Consider the following 25,457-nt stretch of genomic DNA (forward strand, 5'->3'; position numbering starts at 1 on the left):
TCTTACCAATTCAACAGTTAATTTTACAGAAAACTAAAATAAGAATCCTCTTGCCTTTGACTGGATTTTCATAATCAGGTAACTGAGCGTACAAACAGGATTTTCATCAACAAAACTAAAATGCCATTTAGAAAGTTGAAGAATGTCTGTATGTAAAAAACTGAACAAATATTAGTTACATTGAAGTGAATTGATAATTCATAGATTCATATCATTCATATATTCATATGTTCTGAATAGACATGTAATGGAGATGCATGCTAGTAATTTGTCAAGAACTAACAGTTCAATTAAACTGCCCTGTGAAGATTTATTATGGAGTAGCACTTTTGGGGATAATCTGAGTTTCTTTTTCCAAGTTGTAACTGCATTCAAAAAAGAGGAACTAACTGAATATAAAACTCTGCTTGCAATCTTCCAGAAATTTAAAGAAGATTATGATCCCAGATTGTTTTCCAATGGTTCTCTGTGTGTACATTAAATATTGTCAGACATTTTATTACAAATAACAAAATAAAGGGTTCAGTGTCAGACCAAGAACTTTTTCACCACTTGTGTACCACACAAGGTTAGCCCAGGATTACTGCAGACTGGAAGTGCTGATTTTTAGAGCAATATTTAGTCTAGTTCTACTGGTGGATTTAGGTTTTCTTGCTTCACTTGGACATTTGCAGCTCTGTAAAAACATCATTCACGTGAGTTGTTTCTGTCAATATATACAATAAACCCACCAGAATGATCTTTTAAAGAAGCTAATTAATTTTGTAGAAGGTAGAATTAGGTAGAAGAGTAATCCAGCAGCAAACTTTTTTGCCTGTGGAAGGGCAAAACAAAGAACTGAAATGATTCACTTTGGGAAGAAACTTTGGGAGCAAAGGCACAGCTGGCAGGAGTGGCACTGCTGGGGCACACGGCAGCCACAGGGGCATGGCCAAGGCAAGAGGAGACAACACCCAGCAGCTGAGGCCTGGCAGTGCCTCCCAGCACCATTCCCAGCCAGGCCATGGGAACCATGCCTGCCTTCTGCAGCCCATCAGCTCCTTTCATCCACACAGGAAGGGGAAAATGGGCAGCAGAGAAAGGAAAAAGATTGCCAAGGAGAGAACTGAAATCTGTAGGCACAAACCCAAAGGTGGAGTTTTGAACAAAACCTTACAAGCCATCCAAGTGCACTGCTCTTGTGTGACTGACTCTGCCTGAAAAACTGAAACTGAGACAAAGTTCTCCTAATGTGGATACAGGAACAAGCAGTTGGAAAGTTCAGAACTTCCTGAAGCAAAACTTTCTTTGGCTCTTGCAGACAAACCTGGCAGTGACATGGGGTGTTCCACAGGTACTCAGAAACAAATACAGTGCTTATTAGCAGGAGCTGAATTCACTTTCTAGAAAAACATCCTTCCCAATAGAATTCCCTTTCATTTTTATGAAACCAAGCATTAAAATGTGCCTTTTACTTGTCTGTGCTCTTCTGCTCTTATGTGGTTCACGTTCAGATGCAATTTTCTTAGAACAGCTCAGTTTAAAAAGTGAGTGGTTCTCTGAGGGGCACTCCCTGCCTTCTCTGCTATCTCAGATGACCTGTGCTGCCAAACTTCAACATGGCCATGATGAACATTAGCATCTTCAAATGGTCCTCCCTATGGGAACCACTAATGTTTCTAATCCATGGATTTTTCATTTATATAAATGCCAATTCTAATTTGTACTAACAAGTAATAACTTCATTGAACAGGAACTGTGCATCTAATTCCTGTACCAGTATTCTATCAAGCAGTTAAATCCTTTTGTTTGATGTCAGGTTATTTACAACTTTGTAAAAGAAATAAGTCTTTATATTAGTAGTGCAGAGTTTCTCTTCAAAGTTAGATCTGCATTATTTCTTTGCTTCTATATAAACAGATCTCATACTGCTAGTATTTAATCAGCAGAATATGTCACCACTTAGGCTCTTCTTCTGTTTTAAGGTCAAGCTCTTTTCTTTCCATTTTGCAAACTCCACTATTGGCAAAGCTCTGAGCAAAGAATGTTCTAAATTCCTCCTGGCATTTCTCAGGAATCACAGCACTATTTCCATGCAAAAAGAAAGTTCCAGAATGCTACACTGAAATTTAGAAATAAGAATTTTGTCTATTTGAAAAATTCCAGTGTTTATTTTCTTAGTGTCACATGTAAGTCTTCAGAGGGAAGATAAGAGTGGTTCAGGAATAACATCAGCCTTCCTATAAAGCACATTCTAAGCATTGTCCTTTTAGAGCTCTATGGTTTAAGCAGATTCAAGGGCGCTCTGTGTATACATCACAGAAAAAAATGTTGCATCAGTTTTTGTGTAACCATCCTAAGACATATGAACATTTAAGATAGGACAAGGGCCAACCACCAGGACAATGATGCACTGGAAATGTAAAAATGTTTATCAAAAGTGATGCTAGTGGAAAATCTAGCAAAAGGTCATTATACAAAGCTTTTGAAAAAATGCAGCCCAAAATGACAACTAACAAGTTCTCTTAGTTATAAGACAACAAATGAAGTATATGTAAGATTAAATTTAACAATAAATAAATAATATTAAACAAATATTGTAAAATATAAACTTCATTACAATGTGATGAAAGGAAAATGGAAGCAATTCTAAAATGCATTGAGGTTACTTGTGAATTTAATACTTGTCCAAGCTCTAGGAGAAAATAGTAATCCAATATCTGACCAGGAGAAGGTATTAAGGAAAAGCCTAACTTCTGGAGTGATAGCATGTTAGCATTTATTAACATAAAAATAAATATTTAAATGTGAGGTTGTTCTCACACTTTGTGTTAATGATATACTTAAGGACCCTGTTAAACCAAAGGGTATCACTGCTTTCTAGAAAATTCTAAGCTTCATTGTTTCCACAATAATGTAACAGAAGATTCGTATGTTCAAGTGTTGGCCTAATAATTTTAAATCAGAAAGTATTATTATAGATCCAATGTATGAGAAATACCTATCTTCTGTCAGATAAAATTAAAAACCCATCACGACACATCTCGGGTCCTCAGGGGTTATTCTGAGCCCTGAAGTGATCAGAATTGGCCTTTGTAGCCCTGCACTGTTTTTGAAGAATCATCTTCACACTCAGGTAACATCCCCAGCCTCGATGATGAACCCCTTTAAACTCAGGCTGCTGCTTTGGGCACGGCTCTGCAGTCATTAACTGTGAATGAAATCCAACTGATCTGAATGAAGATGATTTAAAGGGCAGAGAAGAAACAGGACCAGTCAACAGAAGTTCAGGCAAACTGTTGGCTGAGGTTTCTGCCAGCACCCTTGGAAACAGCTAGTTTGGGTCAAAATCCCCAGAAGGTGTGAATAATTCCAACATTACAGTCTAAAACACATAAAATCTTCTTGTGTGTCTCAGAGCATTTTCTCTCTTCAAAAGCAAATATTTCCTGTCACACTCTGGAACTCTACTCACAAGTAAGCTATATAGTCTTGGAATTATTATTCCTAGCACGTTTTGTCTTATGGTTTCCACAAGAAATGTAAAGGGTTTGTCAAAGGACCCAATCATCAACTAAAAAGCTTGTGAAACACTGAGCCACTGGACATATTACAGAGCTGTCTGAGACAAAGCTTCAAAGAGAGAGCAAGAAAATGTTCTTTTCTGCCACGAAAAACAAGCTCCAATTTACCCTTTACTAAGGGGAGAGGAAGACGAGCAACATTTTCCATAGTACTCCATTAATGCATTTTGTTCTTTATGTTTCAGTATCGCTTCAAACAAGTGTGACTGGAGCTGAAACACGAGCCAAGGGGCTGGAGAGACTCCTCCGGGGCTCTCGCAGGCTGCCAGCCTCGGAGCAGCATCCGAGGAAGAGCTGTCAGCTCCGGGACACAGAGCAGCCGCCGCTGCCTCGCCGTGGGGCCGGGCACAGCCACGGCGGCTCTGCGGGGCCGCGACAGCCGAGACTTTATGAGAGAGGCACAGGGAGTTCCCTCACACATCAGGCGAGACAGACAATAGCTCGCAAGGCTGATTAAAGATTTGCAGGCTTTAGACTCTAATGTTGAAAGTGTCCGTGTGAAAAGCGGCTCCCAAGCGAAGGGCGAGCGCCGCGCTGGGTGGGAGCGGCAGCGGGAGTTGCGCAAGCTCTGCCTCCGTCCGAGCCCAGCTCCGAGCGGGAACCAACTGCGGATGGAGCAGGACTGTGCCAAACTCTGCGGTGTTTTCTCCATGTGGACGAAGTTCCACCGGGGATTAAGCTGAGACCACCAAACTCCTTTTATCCTGACCCAGGAGTAAGATTAGAACGCGGCTCTCCGGAGGCAGCAGCAGCTCCCTCTCTTCTCTAAGCCTCAGTTAGGGACTGTATTGAAGGCTGTTGAAATTACTGGCTTTTATGACATTGAGAGATAAGTTTATCCTTCCGTGTTTACAGTTTGAGAGGAAGACAGTAAGATAAATCCAAATGCATTAATTTCTCACACTAATTCCCATACACTCTCCTCCTCCAGACAGGAATGAGGCAGTCATCATGAACTGAAACTAAATACACTTTACTTCATGTTAAGTCTTTGCTCATATTAAATTACCTTCCCCACCTCCTCTCAAAAACCCCCAAAAATCCAGGATGTATTTTGGAATGTTAGAAATACAATCAGGATGTCACACATGAAATGTGCAGTCCCAAATGCTTCTGACAAACTTGATTTGCTTTGTCATAGATCATTCTTTAAAAGAAAAAGTTCATCAGGAAGCTCAAACAACAACAAAGGTGTCTGACAAATTACCTAAAAGGCATCCCCACTTTTGCCTGACTGCCCAGACAGGAATGCCATCTCTCCTGAAGACATTGGTTCACTTAAGTGAATTTATGTGGCTGAGGATGTAAGGCTGTGAGAGCCAAGGCATACATTACAGAGCTGCCTTAATGTACTCAGCTCTAACTCGGGCACTTTAATCCTCAGGGGATTTCTGTTCACAAGCTCAAGTGCCTCTAAATGTGAGTCAAGACTACAACTTCACATTAATCACTCACTTGCCAAAATCAGATATTCCACAAAATTTACCAGGTATTTCTTGTTCAAACCTCTAAAGCTTTAAAACATCAGGGTGTGGGGCTTTTAAAAGAAGTTTTAATGAAAAAACCTGTAACCTCAACATGAAATCAATACTCCTAAAAATCCCTGTTTGAGAAGAAACTAACAAAATCAGAATTAAGTAAATTTAGATCTTATTTACTTACAGATAGGGATATTAACTGTATGGTAACTACCAATTCCTGCCTCTTTGCCATATTTTCATAAAGTCCACCTACCAGATCAAAATTGTTCCAGTTCCTCCACAGCCCCAAAAGCAACATAAACTATGAAAGCTTAATGATGGCCTCTAGTAAACAACCCATATGGAAACTCTACATATTTTTATAACTTGCAAGTTTTCCTGTTGACTTCTATTTTCACAATTTTTCCATTTTAGAAGTATTTTTCTTCCTTCCCGCTAACACTAGAGAAAACTGGCTCCATCCTAAAACTCAGTATGTACTAACTCTGTCAAAACCACAAAATAATTTCTCTCCAGAAGGTCACTTTTAATCTTAAATCCCTTTGTAAGTGTTCCTTGCAGCCCAGTACCTGTAACCACAGCTAGGATGTGTCATACACTGATAGATATTTGTGATACACACCGTGGGACAAAGGCTCCTGCTACTTTATGACAAAAGAAGGACTTACCACACAGAAGAAATGCTTAGAAGAAAATATGACCATAACTCAATCATTTAACAAAAAAGGGAAAATAATCTTGGGATGAAACCTTTATTGGGGACTAACTACCACACTCTGGGTGCCACAAGTGAGTCCTAATTTCAAGCTCCTTTCAGAACTATGCCTACCATACAGTATTTCTATTTCTTTACACATTATATTTTACCTGTGATACTGCTGTGTGGTATTTTACATATTTAACATGGGAGAAATTCCCTCCCAAAATATCCTGTACTCTCACTGCTCCTTACTCCTTTACCTGGGGTTAGCAGGGATGCCTGAAACATGTTTTGCAACAAATTTTCCACACCTGTATAGCAAGGAGTAATTTCTAGTAGGTGACTGATACTATTAAATCTAATTCCACGTGCTTCTGTTTTCAGCATATGGATCATCAGATATTAACATTTCAATTATTTAGAGTTTATAGTAACAGACCTTGTTATGGACACAAATGTCTGGGGACAGAGGGTTTGGACAGAGAAGTAAGTGAGACTTATGCAGCTGGAAGATTTCTGGGAATGAAATTCCTTCTTCAAGGACACATAGTGTGCATGTAAATTTTTGAAAAACTTCTGAGAGAACTTTTCACTTCTATCTACAAGCCTATTTTTATAACAAAGTTCTGAAAAGCTGCACACACTTTTTCCTAACTCTTTCGGCAGAAATTTTATTTTGCAGTCTAGCAACTGTATCTTCTAGAAACATCCAATTCATGTCTTACAAACCTTCAAAGTTGGTGGGATTCTTCTAGAGCACTCTAAATACAGTGTGTACCAAAGACTGGCAGAACAAAAGCTATTTTTATTTAAATAAAGGCATAGCAATGCAACTCCTTTTAGAGCCTATCAGCAAGATCCTGAGTCTGAGGATCTGATTTGTGAGGACTTTCCAGATGAAAAATATTCCCTAACTGCAATGAATATGGAAAGATTTCTATTCCCAATGCAGCAATGTGAAAGAAAGCAAATCATCTGTCATTCCTGTTAATTTAATTACAGGACCACATTCAATTATTCAATATAATATGCAAATAAGGTGAGTTGACAGCACATGATAATTATATTCATTATACTAATTAAGTCAAACAATAAAAGGGAATAAAAATGTAATGAAACAGAAGGATAATTTAAATTAACAAGACTATTTTAATTAGAAACTGTAATTCTACAGTCTGATATAGCAGAGTTGGCCATTGAAAGATTGGACATTATTTTTATTACACAGTTTAGCTTTAATGTCCATCCTTGGTATCATGGGACCTGTTTTTGTATGGCAGCAGATTAAATGGTGGCCAGAACAAGAGAATCCCTTTTCCCTGCTGGTCCCTCCCAAGGAGCAGATGCCCAGTGAGGCTGTGAGCAGGGGCTGTCTGGCTCTGCAGTAAACAGAGCTCACGTGTGGATACAGAACAGACAGGCCAGCTCAGGCTCACCACTGGCTTTGCAGAGCTTCAAATATTAAAGAAACACTCCTTGCCTTCTGCAGTTTGCACTTCCATAACTGATTTATTTCTTCAGTGACAGCAGCTGCCCTGGAAAAGCTTTATGAATGTTAAAACAAAATAGGAACGAAGGAAGGGAATATTACTAATATATTATATGTGGGCAGAGTCAGCAAAATCACAGCCTTTTTAAAATAAACAGAGCAAGCACTATCAAAACACTCAGGAATGTGTTCCTCAGGAATCCATTGTCCTCAGTGCTCCTGACAGAATCACTTGGGGCTGCCCAAAGCCAGGCGTGGTGCAAACACCAAGTGGGAGCCCAGGCAGAGCCTCTGGGTGGGACCCAGCAGGAGCTGGGGGGAAATCTCAGGCTCCCAGCTGCACAAGAGAAAAGCACTTTCCTCATTCCTTCTTCATTTGCTACTACTTTAGTTAACTCTAAAGACTTCTACAGACAGCATAACAAATGAAGCCAACCCTGTATTATATTAAATGACTGGCATATGATGCTCTTGGAAGATTTTGTTCTATGAATGTGAAATGTTGAGGAAATTGCCCTCTTATGATTTTGACTGCATAGTGGTAGTAGTTCACTTACTTAAATCACAGTACTACTACAGAAGGTCAATGCTGAGGTTGACAGGCTGTAAAATTTCTGTTTTAGAAATCTATCTATTCTCCAAACTGGGGAACTGCTTCACTTTTTTTTTTTTTTTTAAGTTGCTTTATTTTCCTTCTTCCAGTATGCTGCTTTGGATATTTATCTGTTGATGTGGATAGAAAAAGGAACAACAAAAAGGGATGCTGAAAACTCCAAACTGTTTGTCCTTTTCTGTTTTGAGTATGGAAAGGAATGAAAACATACCTCCGTTTGTAATAAGAAATACAAATGTACAAATGTAGAGAGGAAAGGACTTTAAACTACAAACAAATGCGTATTTGACTGCAAGAAGAACCTGAATCTGCCTTGAAATACATCATTTATGGACTCAGTTAAAGTTGATTCAAATACTAAATAGAGCTTTCTGGCTTTATAGAAATTTGTTTTCATAGCTCAAGTCTAGTGTATCTATTTTTATTACACTGTACTTGCCAGGACTTCAAGCCTACTATTTGAAAACTTTCACTGTGAGACCAATTTTTTATTTTTAGTAGGACTCCCCAGATGATCAACAAGGGAAGAAAAAATTGGAAGCTCTTAACATAATAAAAAATTCAACCATAACTGAATGAATAGAAAGCACTTCCCCCTCCATGAAAAGCAGCCTGTCTAGTAGAAGTCACAACACAAAGAGCACCTTAAAATAATGACCATAAGCAAGTCATACTGCTTTGCCTGGTAGTAAAAGAAAAATTACTTCCTTTCACTAAAAATCCTTCCCAGTATTTTTCAAGTACCTGAGTGAAGAAAGCCTCAGTTTTCCAAAATGCTTTTTTAAACAAAAAAGCCAAACCCAACTGCTGCAGTTAAAATCTTATTAACGAGGAATATTAGAAATGACATAAAAAGTTAAGCACGTGATGACATCTGACATTGGTGCCTCCAAAGCAAAGCACCCTAAAAGAGAGCTTCTAGGGTATGAGAAGGACTGACACAGCAGGGCTGTCTGCCTGAAACCCTAAACCTGACACTGAGGGCTGCAGAGGCCATCTTCAGCCCCAGGAGCACAAGCTGAAGGCTCCAGGATCCAGCTGGAAAGCCCAGCCCCAGCCCAAGGCTCCCCCCAGGGAGCTTCCTGCTGGCACTGCTGGCATGGCTGGGTGGCACTGCTGGCACTGCTGCAGGAGCCCCTGTGCTGCAGGAGCCCCTGTGCTGGAGAAACCTCTGTGCTGCAGGAATCCCCTGTGCTGCAGGAACCCCCTGTGCTGCAGGAACCCCTGTGCTGCAGGAACCCCTGTGCTGCAGGAACCCCTGTGCTGCATGAGCCCCTGTGCTGCATGAGCCCCTGTGCTGCAGGAATCCCCTGTACTGCAGGAACCCCCTGTGCTGCAGGAACCCCTGTGCTGCAGGAGCCCTGTGCTGCAGGAACCCCCTGAGCTGCAGGGAACCTGTACTGCAGGAGCCCTGTGCTGGAGAAACCTCTGTGCTGCAGGAGCCCCTGTGCTGCAGGAACCCCCTGTGCTGCAGGAATCCCCTGTGCTGCAGGACCCCCCTGTGCTGGAGAAACCTCTGTGCTGCAGGAACCCCTGTGCTGCAGGAATCCCCTGTGCTGCAGGAACCCCTGTGCTGCAGGAACCCTGTGCTGCAGGAACCCCTGTGCTGCAGGAATCCCCTGTGCTGCAGGGAACCCCCTGTGCTGCAGGAAGCCCCTGTGCTGCAGGAAGCCCCTGTGCTGCAGGAACCCCCTGTGCTGCAGGAACCCCCTGTGCTGCAGGAACCCCCTGTACTGCAGGAATCCCCTGTGCTGCAGGAACCCCCTGTGCTGAACGACCCCCCTGTGCTGCAGGAACCCCCTGTGCTGAACGACCCCCCTGTGCTGCAGGGAACCTGCACTGCAGGGAACCCCCTGTGCTGCAGGAACCCCCTGTGCTGCAGGAACCCCCTGTGCTGCAGAAACCCCCTGAGCTGCAGGGAACCTGCACTGCAGGGAACCCCCTGTGCTGCAGGACCCCCTGTGCTGCAGGAACCCCCTGTGCTGCAGGAATCCCCTGTGCTGCAGGAATCCCCTGTACTGCAGGAATCCCCTGTGCTGCAGGAATCCCCTGTGCTGCAGGAATCCCCTGTGCTGCAGGAATCCCCTGTGCTGCAGGAACCCCCTGTGCTGCAGGAGCCCCTGTGCTGCAGGAATCCCCTGTACTGCAGGAACCCCCTGTGCTGCAGGAAACCTCTCTGCTGCACTGCTCCTGCAGTGCCAAGTCCTGCATGCAATGAATCCCATCTGTTTGGACTTTGTGCCAGAACAGAAATCCTTGAGCTGCAGAGAGAAGATGACAGGGTTTGCTGTCACTGCTGGGGCCAGCTCGACCCTGGGGCTGCAGAGGGACTCAAAATGGCAGCAGCACCACACAGGGTTAAAAATGACCACTCTGAGGTGCTGCCAACAGGCAGATCCAGATCCTGAGTGGGATTTTGGTCAAACAGGGTAGGGAGGCTGCAGCATCCTCCCTCCAGCTGTGGCCAATCCCACAGAAGCATCACTGTATAATTATATAATACTTGTGACAGCATTGTCAGCTTTAAGATATTACAGTGTTCCAATTACAGCCAATAACTGTAAGAATGTTATAGAGCAGCTTTTCTCTAAAACCTTTCCTGACAAGTTTAACACTTCCTCCAGTTCATCAGCTGAACTGAGGGCACTGAGCTCCTCACCCTGAACCCCTATCCCAAAAGCTGAGCAGAACAGGGAAGGAGCACAGAGAGAGAACACAGTGAGTACCTTCCCAAAATACAGCATTCACCTGAATCATACCCAACACAAGGGCACTGTAATGCAGTACCTACACACTCAGAGTCAGCTTCTCATATTCCAAGAGCCAGTGCCAAGCCCTGCCCAATACACCCTGAGATGTTACAGATAAGCTGAGGAAACCATGAGATTTTTAAGACCAAGAAATTTGAAATATTTTTTGAGTTTTGTGTCTGTGTTACTTTATAAGCCAGTAAGAGAGGTCACAGAGTCCAGTGGCAAAAGTGGACAACAATTAAGGAAGCTAAAGGGGAATTTCCACTGTTTCTCGAATAGGGCACTTAGTTTATGACTGAAAAGATTCATGGAGAAGAATGGCTTAGACCTGAGCACTGGCAAGCAGGGAGACAGCTACATTGGCATCCAAGGTCAAGTCTTCATGGGAGAGTAGCTTAGTTGGCTTTAAAAAGGTTTAACTTGGGTACCACAACCATCTGATTAAGCTGATGTGAAGCTAACTTAGAATTAAAAATATCAGTGGCTAAGTGTGCCTTGGCAGGGTGCAAGGCCAGTTCAAATCAATGCAATGGCAGCAGAGGAACTACAAATGGAGTTTGCTTCTGGACACACAAAATCAATGTCTTTGTCTTAACAACAACTTCAGTTTCTCTTTAGCAAACACATCCGTTTGTGCTCACAGAATGCCAAGTGCTTCAAAAGCAATGCTGAGGGGATGAATTTCCTGACTAAATGAGAGATCCATGACTAAATGTGCCCTTGATAACTTCTGAGCCCCTTTTCCATTTGCCTTACCTGGTTATCTGGGTTGTTTACAGTGAAGTAGCCCACACAAATGATGACTTCGTGCAGCAATCCTTCACAGGTATGCTGAGAGCAGTACCACAGCAGGGAGCTGATAATGTGCCTGAAGGCCAGGGACAGCCCCTCAGCTCCCACAATCGACTGAAAAACAGACCAAGAAACAGAAATCACACTCCAGCTGCATGTTCTAGAACTTGTGTGAATTGCATACACACCAACTGCACCCTTCTGGGGGTGTTTTTGCAAAGTACAGACTATGTTGTTCCTTGTGAAAGACCACAATCAGATTTCTTTTTTCAGCTGCTTACTGTTCACAACTGGAATATAATATTAAAAGCCACAGAAGCAAGAATAAATTCAAATTTTCAAGGGACACAGGAAAAACTGGATTCTGCTTATTTGACATTCAGTGTAGCATTAGGCTGACCATTTCATTTGACATACATTACATGATCCAGGAATATTTAGTAATATCTCTTAGAAATAAGCAAAAGAAACCAAACCATCTTCATTTCTGCAACAGAGCAAAATGCATTTCTCATTAATAACTCATGCTCTGAATGGAATACAATGATTAATAACAAATAATGACTTTTCAAACATTACAAAAAGTTAGAAACATCCAAAAGGAGAGAACAGTCAGCTGCAAAGCTTCTTGGGATGTTTTTTAAAAGTAGGCAAATAGCTGTAACGTGGAGATTCAGAATTAGATTTTATCTGTGCAGCCTACAGCCTCTATTTAATAAACATGTCAAGCAGACAGAGCGACACAGGGTCAAAGGGGAAAACTAAAGCACAAGGAATGAGCATGACAGTCTCCTAGCTCTAATGAAACAGCAATGCAGGCCTGAGAAAATCTCTTTCCTTTCAGAGTTTTCTTCATTTTCTACCTTGTAGCCTGTGGTAAATATATATACATAAATCCCAGGCTGTGGCATAGTTTAGTCCTGCTGAATTCCAAATACACCCAGAAAAGCAGGATCATCCTTGGCAATGGAAGCAGGCTCAACTGTGGATGCTTTCGATCTTGAACTTCAAGCATTCTGCTAAGTCAGTGTATTTTCAAAATTTAATGCCCAATACAGCCACCATTTACTGCTTTATGTCATGTGAATGCCATGTTCTCAGGTCCATCCTTATTTAATTAGTGCTGTCTGTGCATGCTGTGACCCAGTGCTCTGGGTTTGACCTCCTCTGATAACAACAGGTCAAAGGGCACCTGAGTTTGTGTATAAAAGTTAAACTAATTTTTCAAGGAAACTATGCTTCCTTTTTAGCCAGAATTAATATCAGCTCAGGACCCTGTGCTGTTTCTCACTACCATCTTTCAATTGTTTATACTGTCAAATTAAATGAAATATATACCCATGAGCCATCTGTGCTAATACAAACTCGAGAATACCAGACCTCTTTTGCTAATCAGAACTCCCTATTCCACAGTCCTACCAATTTGTGATAAAACTATTCCTTAGAGATAATGATCACACAGGAGGCTCTTCCCTCTTCTGTCTGCCAGCCTGCCATGGCCCAGGGGGTCAGTGTCCAGCAAACTGCCTCAGGTGGACGTTATTTTAAACAGTACAGAAACAAATCCCATTAATGCACGGGAAGGGAGAGCTGCTGAGCTAGCCCAGGGTGCCTGTCCATCACACACAACAGTCCAGCAAACAGCTGGACACCTCCTGAGCAGAGCCCTGTGCCCCTGAACTGAGAGAAGCAGCTCCCACTGCTGGGGTTCTGGGGTTCTTCATGCAAGAGTTACTGACTTGAACCATTTTGGGTAGAACAGACTAACACAGACCATGGGGTTTGGAGGTTAATGCTGACTGTTTACTACAAATGCTGGGATGTAACAGCGTGGGTAGAGGGTAAATACAGACAGGGTAAGCAGGAGCTGGTGTTTTAAAAATGAACAGTGGTATTTTGGGATAGCAGGGAGCAGCCCTCCAGCCAGTGGGATCTGCTACAGCTCCCCTGCCAAGTGTACCTGTTCCAGTCAAGGCTGACTCTGGCATACACCTGTAACACCTACAGCAGCACACAAACAGCCAGTCTGTCACAGACCCAGAGTGCTGAACCAAGGGCAGGAGGGAACTGCCTTGACTGACAGAAAGAAATGGAGTCAGAAGTGTGTGCAATCAAACTCCAGTCAATATCCTGCTTCTGTCCCTGCAACAAACCCTGACTGGACTGGTGCTGCAGCTGAACTCTGCTGCACACACAAGTCTTGATGCTGCTGTTACAGATGATACCAAACGTACTGAAAGTCCATGGCAAGAAACACCAGCTGAAGGAGCCACACTAAATTCTTCACTTGTGAAAAGCTCTTGCTGAGTTTAATGCACTTCAGACGGAGAGTGTGGTACAGCACACTACAAATTACACATTAAATGGAAAACTGTTCTGTTGAATTGTGTAAGATTGATGCTGCTAAATGTGTTTTCAAAGCATTGCCTTCTGACAAGTTTTATATTAACAATACAACTTTACTAACTTACCTGAGAAATATACCACTATTTGTATGGCAAAATCATTCATTTACCCTTGAACTCTGTTCATAGACAAAGGTAAATAGTCCTTCTCAGGACTCATTTTTTTTTTTTAGTTTAATAAAAATTATGAAAACATATTTTCCAATTTTTGGTCAACAAAATTTTACTTGCTAAGGAAATTATATCAAGCGATTATCAGTTTCAGCTGCACAATCTTAAATCAACTGGCCCCCGAAAGCACTGGAAAATATAATATGTGGTTATAATACAAGCAAATCCTTTCACATAAAATAAACTGTTATTTCGTCCTTTGGACTAAGACTTTTCTTTTTACACTTTTGGGGCTTAATAAATATAAAAAGCACTATGCTAGAAACAAGTAAAAAATAAGTTGGAAAACATAGTGGATTTGATTCAGTATTCTAAATTTTCACTTTTTGGTTAAAGTCATCAGCCACAGCTATATGGCAGACATAACAACAGTTAGAAATTTCATGCCCAAAATCTAACATTTAAAAACTCCTTCAGTAACTAAGATCTTAAAGACAAAACTTAGTCCAAAGCTATAATCAATAATTAACATCATCCCACTACGAAAAGTTTTAAAACATCCGTTACCTGGAAGGCAGGCAGGTCGAGAACAGCAAAGCTATTGAAGAACCGTAAGCTCTGGATGGCCACCTGCACGGTGCTGGCAGCGTAGCTGTCCTTGGGGCTGGCAGTGCTGGGGTCGGAGCTGGTGCCGTGGAACAGGACGCAGTAGAGCATGTGCAGCACCCCCACCAGGTCCGTGGCCTGCAGAGCCGCGCTCAGCCCCGTGGGCTCCTGCCGCCCGCTGTCAAACACGCTGCAGCACCTGCCAGGGAACAGCCAGGTGACACACTGAGCTGGGAGCCAGGGCAAGCCTGATCCTGCACGTGCCTGGAAACCACAGCACTTCCAGAAAATACTTGCAATGATTGGGGCACCGTCTCATGCTCTCTCTAATTGCAGTGCGGCTGTATCGTTCGGGATCCTGCTTCACATCCTGCCAGCGCCCAGCCTGGGGACACTGGGAGCACGGAGGGGCTCCATGCAAGCCCTGCCTCGGGTCAGCAGCCTGCTCTCACCTTTGCTGCTTGCAATAGCAGCCAGCAGCAGTGGGAGAACTCCCTGGAGCCTCTCCTCTCACAGTGATGGGCTGCAGGCACTGGAACAAACTGCCTACCTAAGTAGCGAAATAAGTTACTGGGAACAGATGATCTTAATCAAATGGGTCTGCAGGAATTCAAGAATGAAGTGTGGAGCAGTAGGAACACACACTGCTCCTTACTTCAGGCAGATGCTGTTATGGGAGAGTGCAGCAGGGCAGCAAAGCACAGGGAAGCACAAACCAGCACAGCTTGTGCACACACGAACTGGGTCCCTTTGCCACCTTCTGGGTGTGCACATAAAATAATGGAGAAGGTTTTTGGTTATCTTGGATATCAGCATAGATAGGCAACTCACTCAGGACTGCCCTTTCCATTCTCACATCCAGACTTCCAAAAACACTTCACATAATCCTTCACGATTTTTACTACTCATGTTTTTTCACATTATTAATAATCCAGAGGATGATGCAGGACAACTACTAAGGAAGACTAAGAGTATCACTACCCTGGAGGCTAAATAATGTGTGCAGGATAGGCAACCACAAAGTGAAGCCTCAAAATAATTCAGCAAGTTTTATATTCTCTGAATTCTAATTCAAACCAATAACATAAATTACCTGAATTTCATTTTGGAAACATATTTTGTCAATATTGGTAATCAAAGGAAACACTAAAATAATAAAAAACAGCAAACAGTAACAATGAAAATATGCTACATCAAGGACTGGTTTTTACCTCATCTACTGTATTTCCATCTTAAAAAAAAGAAAAAAAAAGGAAAAAAAGAAAGGAAGTGTCAATATCAAAAGAGACTACACAGATTTAGTGTATATATGATACCTTGCTATAATTAAAAGAAAATATGACAGACTATATGAGAAAACATTATAAAAGGACAACTTAAATGAGGGTATTTTCCCCTTTTATAACTACTAAAAGCAAAGGAAATGGAAGTGAAAATCAGAACCATTTTCTAAAATAATCTGTAAGTTTGAAGACCTCAGTTTAAGAAAGCAAAGACCAGACACTCAGAGGGCTCAGAATATTCCTGTTGAGCAGAATCAGAAAGGATTTCCCTTGACTAGAGCAGCTCTCAATAATCTCTCTGTATCTGTACCAGGAGCACCCTGCACTCCTCTGCTACAAACACTGGCTCCAGTGACATTTCCAACACAGATTCTAGGCAGGCTGACTAATCCTGCTTTTTACAATTGCAGACAGACTTCTTCAACAGAGAAACTAAACCATGAGCTCAGCAACGAGCACGTTTTGGCAACCATCATCTTGTTCTGTCCTTTTCACTTTTCCTAGTGAAGCAAATAAAGCAGGCAAGAAAGCACCACCTTACCCAAACCAATGTCTGCCCACAAGAATTTCTGTCTGTCAGCAGCACTCCATCCCTTCCTTGGAGCCCAGGGAGGGAAAGAGGCAGAGCAGGATGAGGAACCTGTTTTCCCCAGGTCCCAGAGCAGCCCTGGGCTCAGCTGAGTATGACAGGGCAGTATTTGGGCTGTACACAACCTGCTCTACTGGCACCCATCTGTTTCTGTTTCCACCACTGTCCCCTCTTTACCTTTACCTTACCAGATGATGTAAGCAGTGCTTTCATCTGAAATTAGCACTAATAGGTACAATTTCTGAATTATTTCTATTTACAGTCTGTGAATATTCAGTGCTGCTGAAAAAGCTGTTCAGTGCTGTACCCTCTGCTGATACCCCCAGGACCAATGTCCCAGGCCCACTTCAGGGACACCTGAAGTTTTGCTGCACAAAAACCACCCCACACTGCATGAGTAGGTCCACAAGCCTGTGACACAAAAATCAGACCTTTAGTAAAACACAGTAAGAAAAAAAGCAACACAGTTGTGTCTGCTCTCCTTAAGACCCTAAGGTTTACTCCACAAAGAATAAAAAGTGGAAAAAAACCCCTAGAGTTCTAAGTGTGTTTGGGTGGGGCTATGCTGCACAACAATTTATGGCAGGGCTTTGCTTTCCTTATGCCTGGAATCCACGCCCCAAATCTTCATTTTGAAGCTCTGTGGTCTCTAAGTGAGTGTGTGTGAATGGAGTCAGCAGAGACACTCCCAGAGCCATCACCTGCCTGTGCCAGCTGTGCCTTTGGAGATCCCTGCTGCAAAGTTCCAGGTGTGCTGGCACATCAGCCTGGCAGGGAGGGAGGCACAGGCCTGAGGAGGGAGAGCTGGCAGCTCTGGGACCACCCTGAGCACAGCTCTGCTCTGTCTGGGCTCCCTGGTATCCCAGGATTTATCCTGCAGGATGCAGTAGCCAAAATGTGCTAACCATCACTTAGTTACACTGGACTAACTAGAATGTTTATTGCCACAGGATCACATGAGAGCACAGCTCCTCCTGCCAACCAGGATTTCCTAACTTCACTCTTAGCTTTTTCAGCTGTACAAAACAGAAAAGTACACTCACAGTCAAATGATAACCCCAAATTAATTACTGCATATGATACCTCACAGAATTTTTTCTGACTCTGTGCAATCAGAAGATTGACCAATTTTACCAAAGGTTAAAGTTAGCTTGCTTTCAACTCTCACTCCATCATTATTTTTAAACAATTCCATATGAGAAAGCTTACATTGCTGGATGAAATCCTTTTACCATTTTGTGCTGCTCTGGGGCAGAGAATGAATCAAAATATACCTTAAAAAGTCAATTGTAAAATAACTAAATGCAAGCATTAGTTTTTTCACACAAAAGATGAAAAATTTTGAAGTTCATACAGAACAAAACTGTTAAAGAGAAATTAAAAATCTGTCTGCTACATTTGATGGATTGAAGGAAATGCCAGAAAAAAATTATTTTGGATGTTGCCTGTACTACAGCTAATGTGCATGTGAACAGAACACTGGCTCCTGTTGAACTGAACTGTTGGTTCCACCACTTTAATCCTAAATGTTTACAATAAAAAGGTAAAAGAAGTTACTTGTACTTGCTGTGGGCTTTAGAATGAGAAAAACCTAAATGAAATTATGTAAAATAAAGCATGAACCTCTGCCTCTACTGCTCTGAGTGACTTTTGTCAAGTCTGCACAACACTGGGTTTCATACATTTAGCAGATTTTTAGTTCACCTCAAAACATGAGCCCAATGAAAATTCAGTTCTGTTGGGACAGACTGAAGTAAAAACCCCCAAAAACCTTCATAACATAAGATGACAATGTCACACCAGAAAATCAGACTTTACATAACTGAAGTTAAGAGATCAGGTTCCTAGAGCTGCAATTCCTCTTAATTCTCCTATTTAAAGGAATTTGGTCTCTGAGTCTGTAACAGCTGCAAAAGTAAAATAGTCACTATGGACAAAACCTCTTCAATTAATCCCTGCAGGGAAGCAAGACCCACTGGATTTTTAACACTGGTTGACAGAGCTGGGAAAACAAACAAGCTTTCATAATTATTGTGACTTTACCAGTCACAATAATTATGTCTTAAATATAAATACAGAAGAACAGACAAATATTTATATTATGGTCAAACAACCTGCACTATCTTAAAAAAAAAAAGGTTTAACGAAATGCACAAATTTTCATTATGGGCTGCCACTGTGATTTTCAGCCTGGGGCTTTCAGGAATTGGCATGTGATCTATGACTTACAAAAAGAGTTTAAGAATTAAAAAATATGGATATATCCATCACAAGAAAGAAAGAACGATACTAAGCAGTGTTACTTTGTTGCTTAAAATACACCACTATTTATTAAAAACAGGAATTCAATACAGCTTGATAAGAAACAGCATACTCTGCAGAACAAGTATAAAACTACAACTTCTCCAAGCTTCAATATGAGCAAACTGTTTATATCTGAAAATATATTGTTTTGAAAACTGGCTGAGCTAACAAGCAGACAAGCCCCTCTAAGGGTATACATTATAATGTTTGTATATTTGAAATATATACTCCTGATTAAAAACACTGAGTGAAATGAAAACATGACTTTCCAAGAGGCTTAGAATATAATCTGTTGGGGTTTTTTATTATTAGGATTTAAAAACTATCATCGGTACTTTTTGCTTCTAAATTATTTTATTTAGAAAGAGATGTCAAAATAAAGAGGCCAAATAATAATAATAAAAGAAGAACAAGGAAGTATTTAGCACCTGTCAGACCTTGCTGCAATTCCCACTGTCAAGCAGGGGCTGCAGTGCTGCACAGAGGTGATGAACTGAAGCCTTCCAGTAACTTCAGACCCAAGTTAGAGTGAGTTTAACAGCAAAATCAAGGTTCAGACAGGCTTGCATCTGATTCCCCATGCAGCAGCCAAAACAGACATTATCTTAATGACTGCAATAGAAGTGAGCCCAGGCCACTTCCCCTTGTGCATCTGGGGCAGGACAGGCAGGGTTTCCCTGGGCCTGACCTGCCTCTGCAGCTGGGAACCACAGCTTCATTAGCTGCTGACACACATTTATACACCCCACCACTGCTCTGGGATAGAACAGCAGCTATTTCATTACTGCACTGCTCTGGCACTGTATTTTCCAGGGGTAATGAGAAAGCTTGAAGGCAATTCTTAAATAGAGAAAACAGCAAAATTTTTGAACAGCTGGTGCTCCCAAGGACCTACATAATTTGAGAGACTATTATTTGCAATATTCCCTGATGCACAATGCAGTATCCCCCTTGGATCTGTGTTATTGCTCTCTGCTGTGCTGCCCCAGTGACTGACCCTTACCCTGCAGTGCTGCCCTGCTTTCCCCTGCTCCCTGCACTAAGTCTGGGCCAGGGGGACTTTATTCACTCACACTCATGGGCAAAAGTCAAACAAGGCATTAACTCCAGCCCTCCACGGAGCAACAACTTCTGGGACAGCAGCCTTAGGTCCAGAGAATTAGGGAAAGGGGATCTAGGCTGGATGAACTCTGGGCAGTAGAGGAGAAGACAGGAACACAAGCAGAACCTTTGCTATGCTGATTAAGGACCTGCCATGGAGATGCTCACTCAGTGCTCCCCCTGCTCTTAGGGAAGGCTGAGCTGAGGCTGCAGGGAGGCCCATGCCTTATTCATGCTCCTTGCATTCCAGGCTGCTCATTGTTTTCTGTCCTGGGGGTACAAGCCAAGCACATTCCAGATGTGTAGTCAGGACCTGAGGGCTCAAAAGAGGCCTTGAATCTCTCATACTTACAGTGATACACTTGGAAAACAGGGCTGTCATCTTGAACATTGCTACTGGACATCTGCAATTCCACACAGATTCCAAGAGGTCTATATGGCCACACAACATTGTTATTCCATACAAAGGGTTTTGATTTATTTCAGGTTAATAAAAATGTCTCTGTTCTCAATTCTGGCTACTGTTACTCCTAATGGTGAGCAAAAGTCAGTTAAGCATTACCAGGGTCACAATTTTCAAGTCTAAGTATCAAATGCCAGGTTCACCTGCTCAGCAGAGAGAGCTCAATATTCAGACTGTTGCATTTTCTGATTTCTCCCTACAAACAATAAGGGACAATGTCCTGTTTTCAGCTCTCATAAGCCTTTTTTTAAAAAACTCATCAGGGAGGAAGGAGCTCTCACCTCCACTGTTAGCTATAGATGCAAAACAGCATCAGAAAAATGGGACTTCCAGTTGGAAGTCTCAAGCCACCCACAATGATTCTCTCTGTGTAAGAGAAGAGGACAAAAAGTATCAAAACAAGCTTGAAACAGGATAACAAGTTATTAAGGTTTTCAACAATTGTTCTTTTATGTGTATTCCACCGTGTTTGGAAAATGTGCTATTCCATCCACAGCAAAATTTCAATTAAAAGAATCAATCAAGCATTTATTAGCCAGTATCAAAAATGATAATTTGAAAAGTAAGATCAATATCAAAGTTAAATCTTTTTTAAAGACCTTGATCATTAATGGAAAGAAAATCCCTCTCTTATAATAGGGTATGTTTATAACATATGTTCAGAATATATTCCCTTATTTCAATAACATTTTATGATTTTAAAATTGAAAATCCTCCAATTTATGCTTCTACATTAGTAAGACTTTTCTTTACTGTATCTAACTCCATGATTTTGGACTTTTTTCCCCTACAAGTCTACCACAGTAATAAAAGAAGTCTCTTAATTCATGTCTTAAAATTTTACCATCTACATTATATCAACCACAGACCTCATTTAAAACATAATGTTGATTTATATTTATATATATATATATATATATAATTTGAGGCTATTCTCTAATAATCACTATTTTTGTGACACCTTGCCTGATGTAGAGGCACATGCAGAGAGGGACCTGGCTGAGATCTCTTCACTGCCTGCAGAATTCTTTCCATGAAGGAACTGTCCAAATACACACTGGGTGTCAATGCAGAGCTTGGTTTAGAAATACTCTGCTGAATTTGGAGTTTCATGAGATGTGCTTTTGAGGAAGGCAGGAAAGTCAGATTGACAGCTCTTCCTACCTCAGAGCTCCAGAAATGGCCCAACATACTTTGTACCCACAGGACTGGATCTTTTAATTGTTTCAAACCTGAGTTTTGAACAAGAATTTCTGGCCCTCTGGGGATATGGCAATAACAGCTGCAGTACAGTTCCCAACAACCTGGTGGGATCTGAATGCACAGGAGAAGGATCCCACAGCTCACAGAGGATTTCCCAGTTGTGCTGGGCTGGTTTGAGCCCTGGGGGGGTCCTGGTACCCCACCCAGTATTTACTGTCCTGTGTCAGCTTCCTACTGTGCCACTCACTGCTGAGTGCTGAGACCTGCACACAACCAGACAGCAACACCACAGGGATTTCACATGGAATGACAACTTCCTGTGTGACAGGTAACACCTGAAAAGCTCCACTGAAAAACAAAAAAACAGATTAATTTTATATCCCCATCCTCTGGTTACCAATGAGGAGCATAAAGAAATTTCCAACCTGAAACTATCTTATATAGGAGGATATATGAAAAGAACATTTCAAAATTGCTCTTGCAACAATGGTGAAAGCCTACCATTATTTTGGCAAAACTTCTTTTCATGCTGCAGTGAAATACTTGAAATACTTGCTGGGCTCCTCAAACCTCAGTAACAAGCTCAGCCCTTGGCTGATCAAGGGCTGGGATGCACAGAGGGCTGTGACAGGCAGGCTGCTTTGGTGCTCAAGGCTGGATCAGCTGAGCTGAGTGAGAAAAGCTCACTGCAAAGGCTGCAGTGCCCCCACCCCATTCACCAGGAGTGAAAGAGGCATCTGTCCTTCTCACAGAGGGGCTGCCTTTTGTGCTGCAAACAGGTACCACACATCATGTATTACTGTAGTGTGACACATTTAACAATTCAATAAATTTGAGCTCTGTTCCTGCCACCTTAATCTGTGTTTGGCAGTACCTTTTTCCACTTAAATCACCTCCAGCACTGAGGACTGCTGTAACAAGACAGAATTACACTCTGCATACACTGCTTAAATGACAGGGGCTCAGGTGATGAAAGACATGTGATTTAAATTGCCCTTCTAATCAGTTACATCAAGGCTTTTGATCTTGAAGTGAAAGACAACAGTTTTGAAATCTCCAGGTTCGTTCCTCTCATTTCTTCTCATGCTCAAATGAACAATGTAACCTGGAATCAGGAACAACCAGCACCCAACCAGCACCTTTGGATAAAATCCAGAGCATTGCTGTTTATGGATGTGGTAGGATCAGATACTTCTTGGTGTAACTGTGAAGAAAAACACTCATTCCACCAAAATTATCCTGGTGCTGCAAAGAACAGAGGTTCTTGATGGATGTATGTCTGCAGTGCTGTACTATTTTGGGGTGCAAAGATCTCTAATATTTTGGTGAAGTCTGTGCCTGCTACAGAAATTGCAAATATTGTATTACTCACTCTGAGCTAGAACTATTATTCCACTAACAGAAGGGTGATATTTTTATTATTTTATTTAGTGAGTATTTGACTTCTGGCAGTGCTCTGCTGGAGTTTAAAATGCCAAGTTGGCAGTTTTCAGAAAGGGAAATTTCAGTAAGTTGGGATGGTCTCTTTGGGCTCATATTTCTTGTAGTTCTTTTTCCATGTGTTTGTGTCCCTGGCTACCAGCAACAGCTCTTACCTAAAGCTTTGTTTCTTATCCTATGTTTTATTAGCTCTACTTTTTCAATCCTAGCATCATTTTACCCTTCAGGAATGCATTGTGAAGTTCTGCCAGCCTTAATTTTTTCCTGAAATGTGTAACAGTAATGGTGTGGTAGGTTCTAGGAAGTGCAGGCCAAAGCTCTGAAATTTTGACTCCCACATGAGTGTCAAGCTGTCCTACACTGCAGACCACAGAAGTCCAGATTTGCTGGCAGGCACAAACCCTCATGCACACTTCCCTTTAGGTTAGGTTACAACAAGAAGCATTTTGCATTAGAAAACTCCCTGACAAATCTAGTAATAGCTTTCTTTATGGAAAATAGAGTTCCCTTACTGACAGTGGTATTTCAAAGAGCAAGAGCTGAATTGGCTGCTCTAGAGACAAATCATAGAGACAAATCAATTAACAGTTGATTTTAGCCCATAATTAAGTACCTCTTGAAGTCTTTGAGACTGAAGATTCCAACTATCAGTGATAAAAGGCTGTGAGGAATGATGAGTAAAGGAGGCAAAGTTTGCAATTCTGATAGGTGGCTCAGAGGAAGCAGGTTCAGTGCAAATAACTCATTACAGATTGCTGGTAAGAGGCTGAACAGAGGCAATCTCCAGCACTGTCTCTGTCCCTGTGGTCTCACAGTTCAGGCTGGCAGCCTCAGCAGGAGGCCCCTGCCTGAGCACCACGCTCTGAGCTGCCAGAGACAGAGCACCCACCTTCCACTGAGAGCCAGGCACAGCTGAAACCCACCTTCCACTGAGAGCCTGGCACAGCTGAAACCCACCTTCCACTGAGAGCCTGGCACAGCTGGCACCTTCCACTGAGAGCCTGGCACAGCTGGCACCTTCCACTGAGAGCCTGGCACAGCTGGCACATCCCATTGGAGTGCACCCACCTTCCACTGAGAGCCTGGCATAGCTGGCACATCCCATTAGAGTGCACCCACCTTCCACTGAGAGCCCAGCACAGCTGGCACATCCCATTGGAGTGCACCCACCTTCCACTGAGAGCCAGGCACAGCTGGCACCTTCCCCTGAGAGCCCGGCACATCCCATGGAGCAGGGCACCCACCTTCCCCTGAGAGCCTGGCACAGCTGGCACATCCCATTAGAGTGCACCCACCTTCCCCTGAGAGCCTGGCACAGCTGGCACATCCCATTAGAGTGCACCCACCTTCCCCTGAGAGCCTGGCACAGCTGGCACATCCCATTAGAGTGCACCCACCTTCCCCTGAGAGCCTGGCACAGCTGGCACATCCCATGGAGCAGGGCACCCACCTTCCCCTGAGAGCCTGGCACAGCTGGCACATCCCATTAGAGTGCACCCACCTTCCACTGGGAGCCCAGCACAGCTGGCAGATCCCATTAGAGTGCACCCACCTTCCACTGAGAGCCCAGCACAGCTGGCACATCCCATGCAGCACTGCTGTGGCACTCTGCAGGAAACTTGCTACACTGGGGTTCTCATCCACAGGGCCTTGCACAGACAGGAAACAGCAGCACAGCTTGTCCACCAGTCCTATGTTCACCACGTAACTACAATCAGAGGAAAAAGTGTATTACAAAAAACAGTTCCATAACAGTTTTGGTAACTTTGCAAAAGAAGTCATTTTTGCTTCTCTGCTATCAAACCACTCAAAAAGTAGGTTGTGATCACTTAAATACTCCTTCTAAAAGGGTTCAATAAAACAATTTCAATTACAATAATCTCAGATCTGGCTCTCTGAACCATCAGTAGTTTTTGTTATGAGATCTGAGACTTGTAGGGTAATTTGTATTATATTGTACAAGAAAGATGAGTGTAAATGTTTATTTTAGCATACTGCTAGGAGGACAATGGAATTTTGCCATAGTTAGATGATTTATAATAATCTTGATAGCTCTGCAACAACACAATTTCTTTTTAGCATGAAGAGGTAAACTCTGTAGAACACACTAATTCAAGAAGACAATGATGTTACCCAGATAATGTTTTATAGCAATTCACACATCATAGCAACCACTGGCCAATTGCTGGGCTTTGTTTCCCTCTTATAAATACATATATGCAACAGCTCAGGGACTAATAGAATATTAACAACCTTCTACCAGTATAGAAGGATCAGGATCAAAAAATCTCCTCAGGACTCAATCAAATTCAATACAGAGAAAACCATGTAGTGACTTTTTTTAAAAACTGAAAACTCCCTTCTTTTTTATTAGGGTTAACCAGATCATCATTGCTGATCCTCAGATCACAACTGCTGAAATTCCTTCTTTGAATTTCTAATAGCTTGGAAACATGTCCAAAAAATCTGCTCTTCACCCTTGTACCAAGATCTCTCTGTCCACAGCAGGTTCTCTCACACCTTGATCATTATCAACTCCACTTAAACCATGCACAGATGTA

The 25,457-nt window shown here is 42.3% G+C and overlaps 1 protein-coding gene across 4 annotated transcripts in view; it reads right to left on the reverse strand.

The window, feature by feature from the left end:
• Positions 1–25,457, reverse strand: part of SCAPER (S-phase cyclin A associated protein in the ER) — a 142,988-nt gene that overhangs the window by 8,966 nt on the left and 108,565 nt on the right. For all 4 annotated transcript variants that reach the window (XM_077185411.1, XM_077185410.1, XM_077185409.1 and 1 more), the window contains exons 27-29: positions 24,449–24,604; positions 14,475–14,712; positions 11,356–11,505 (exon numbers count right to left, since the gene is read on the reverse strand). In XM_077185411.1, coding sequence (XP_077041526.1) covers positions 11,356–11,505; positions 14,475–14,712; positions 24,449–24,604 — 544 coding nt within the window. The remainder of the gene's footprint in view (positions 1–11,355; positions 11,506–14,474; positions 14,713–24,448; positions 24,605–25,457) is intronic.

Source organism: Agelaius phoeniceus, chromosome 13 (genome assembly GCF_051311805.1).
Source record: "Agelaius phoeniceus isolate bAgePho1 chromosome 13, bAgePho1.hap1, whole genome shotgun sequence".
Taxonomy (NCBI): Eukaryota; Metazoa; Chordata; class Aves; order Passeriformes; family Icteridae; genus Agelaius; species Agelaius phoeniceus.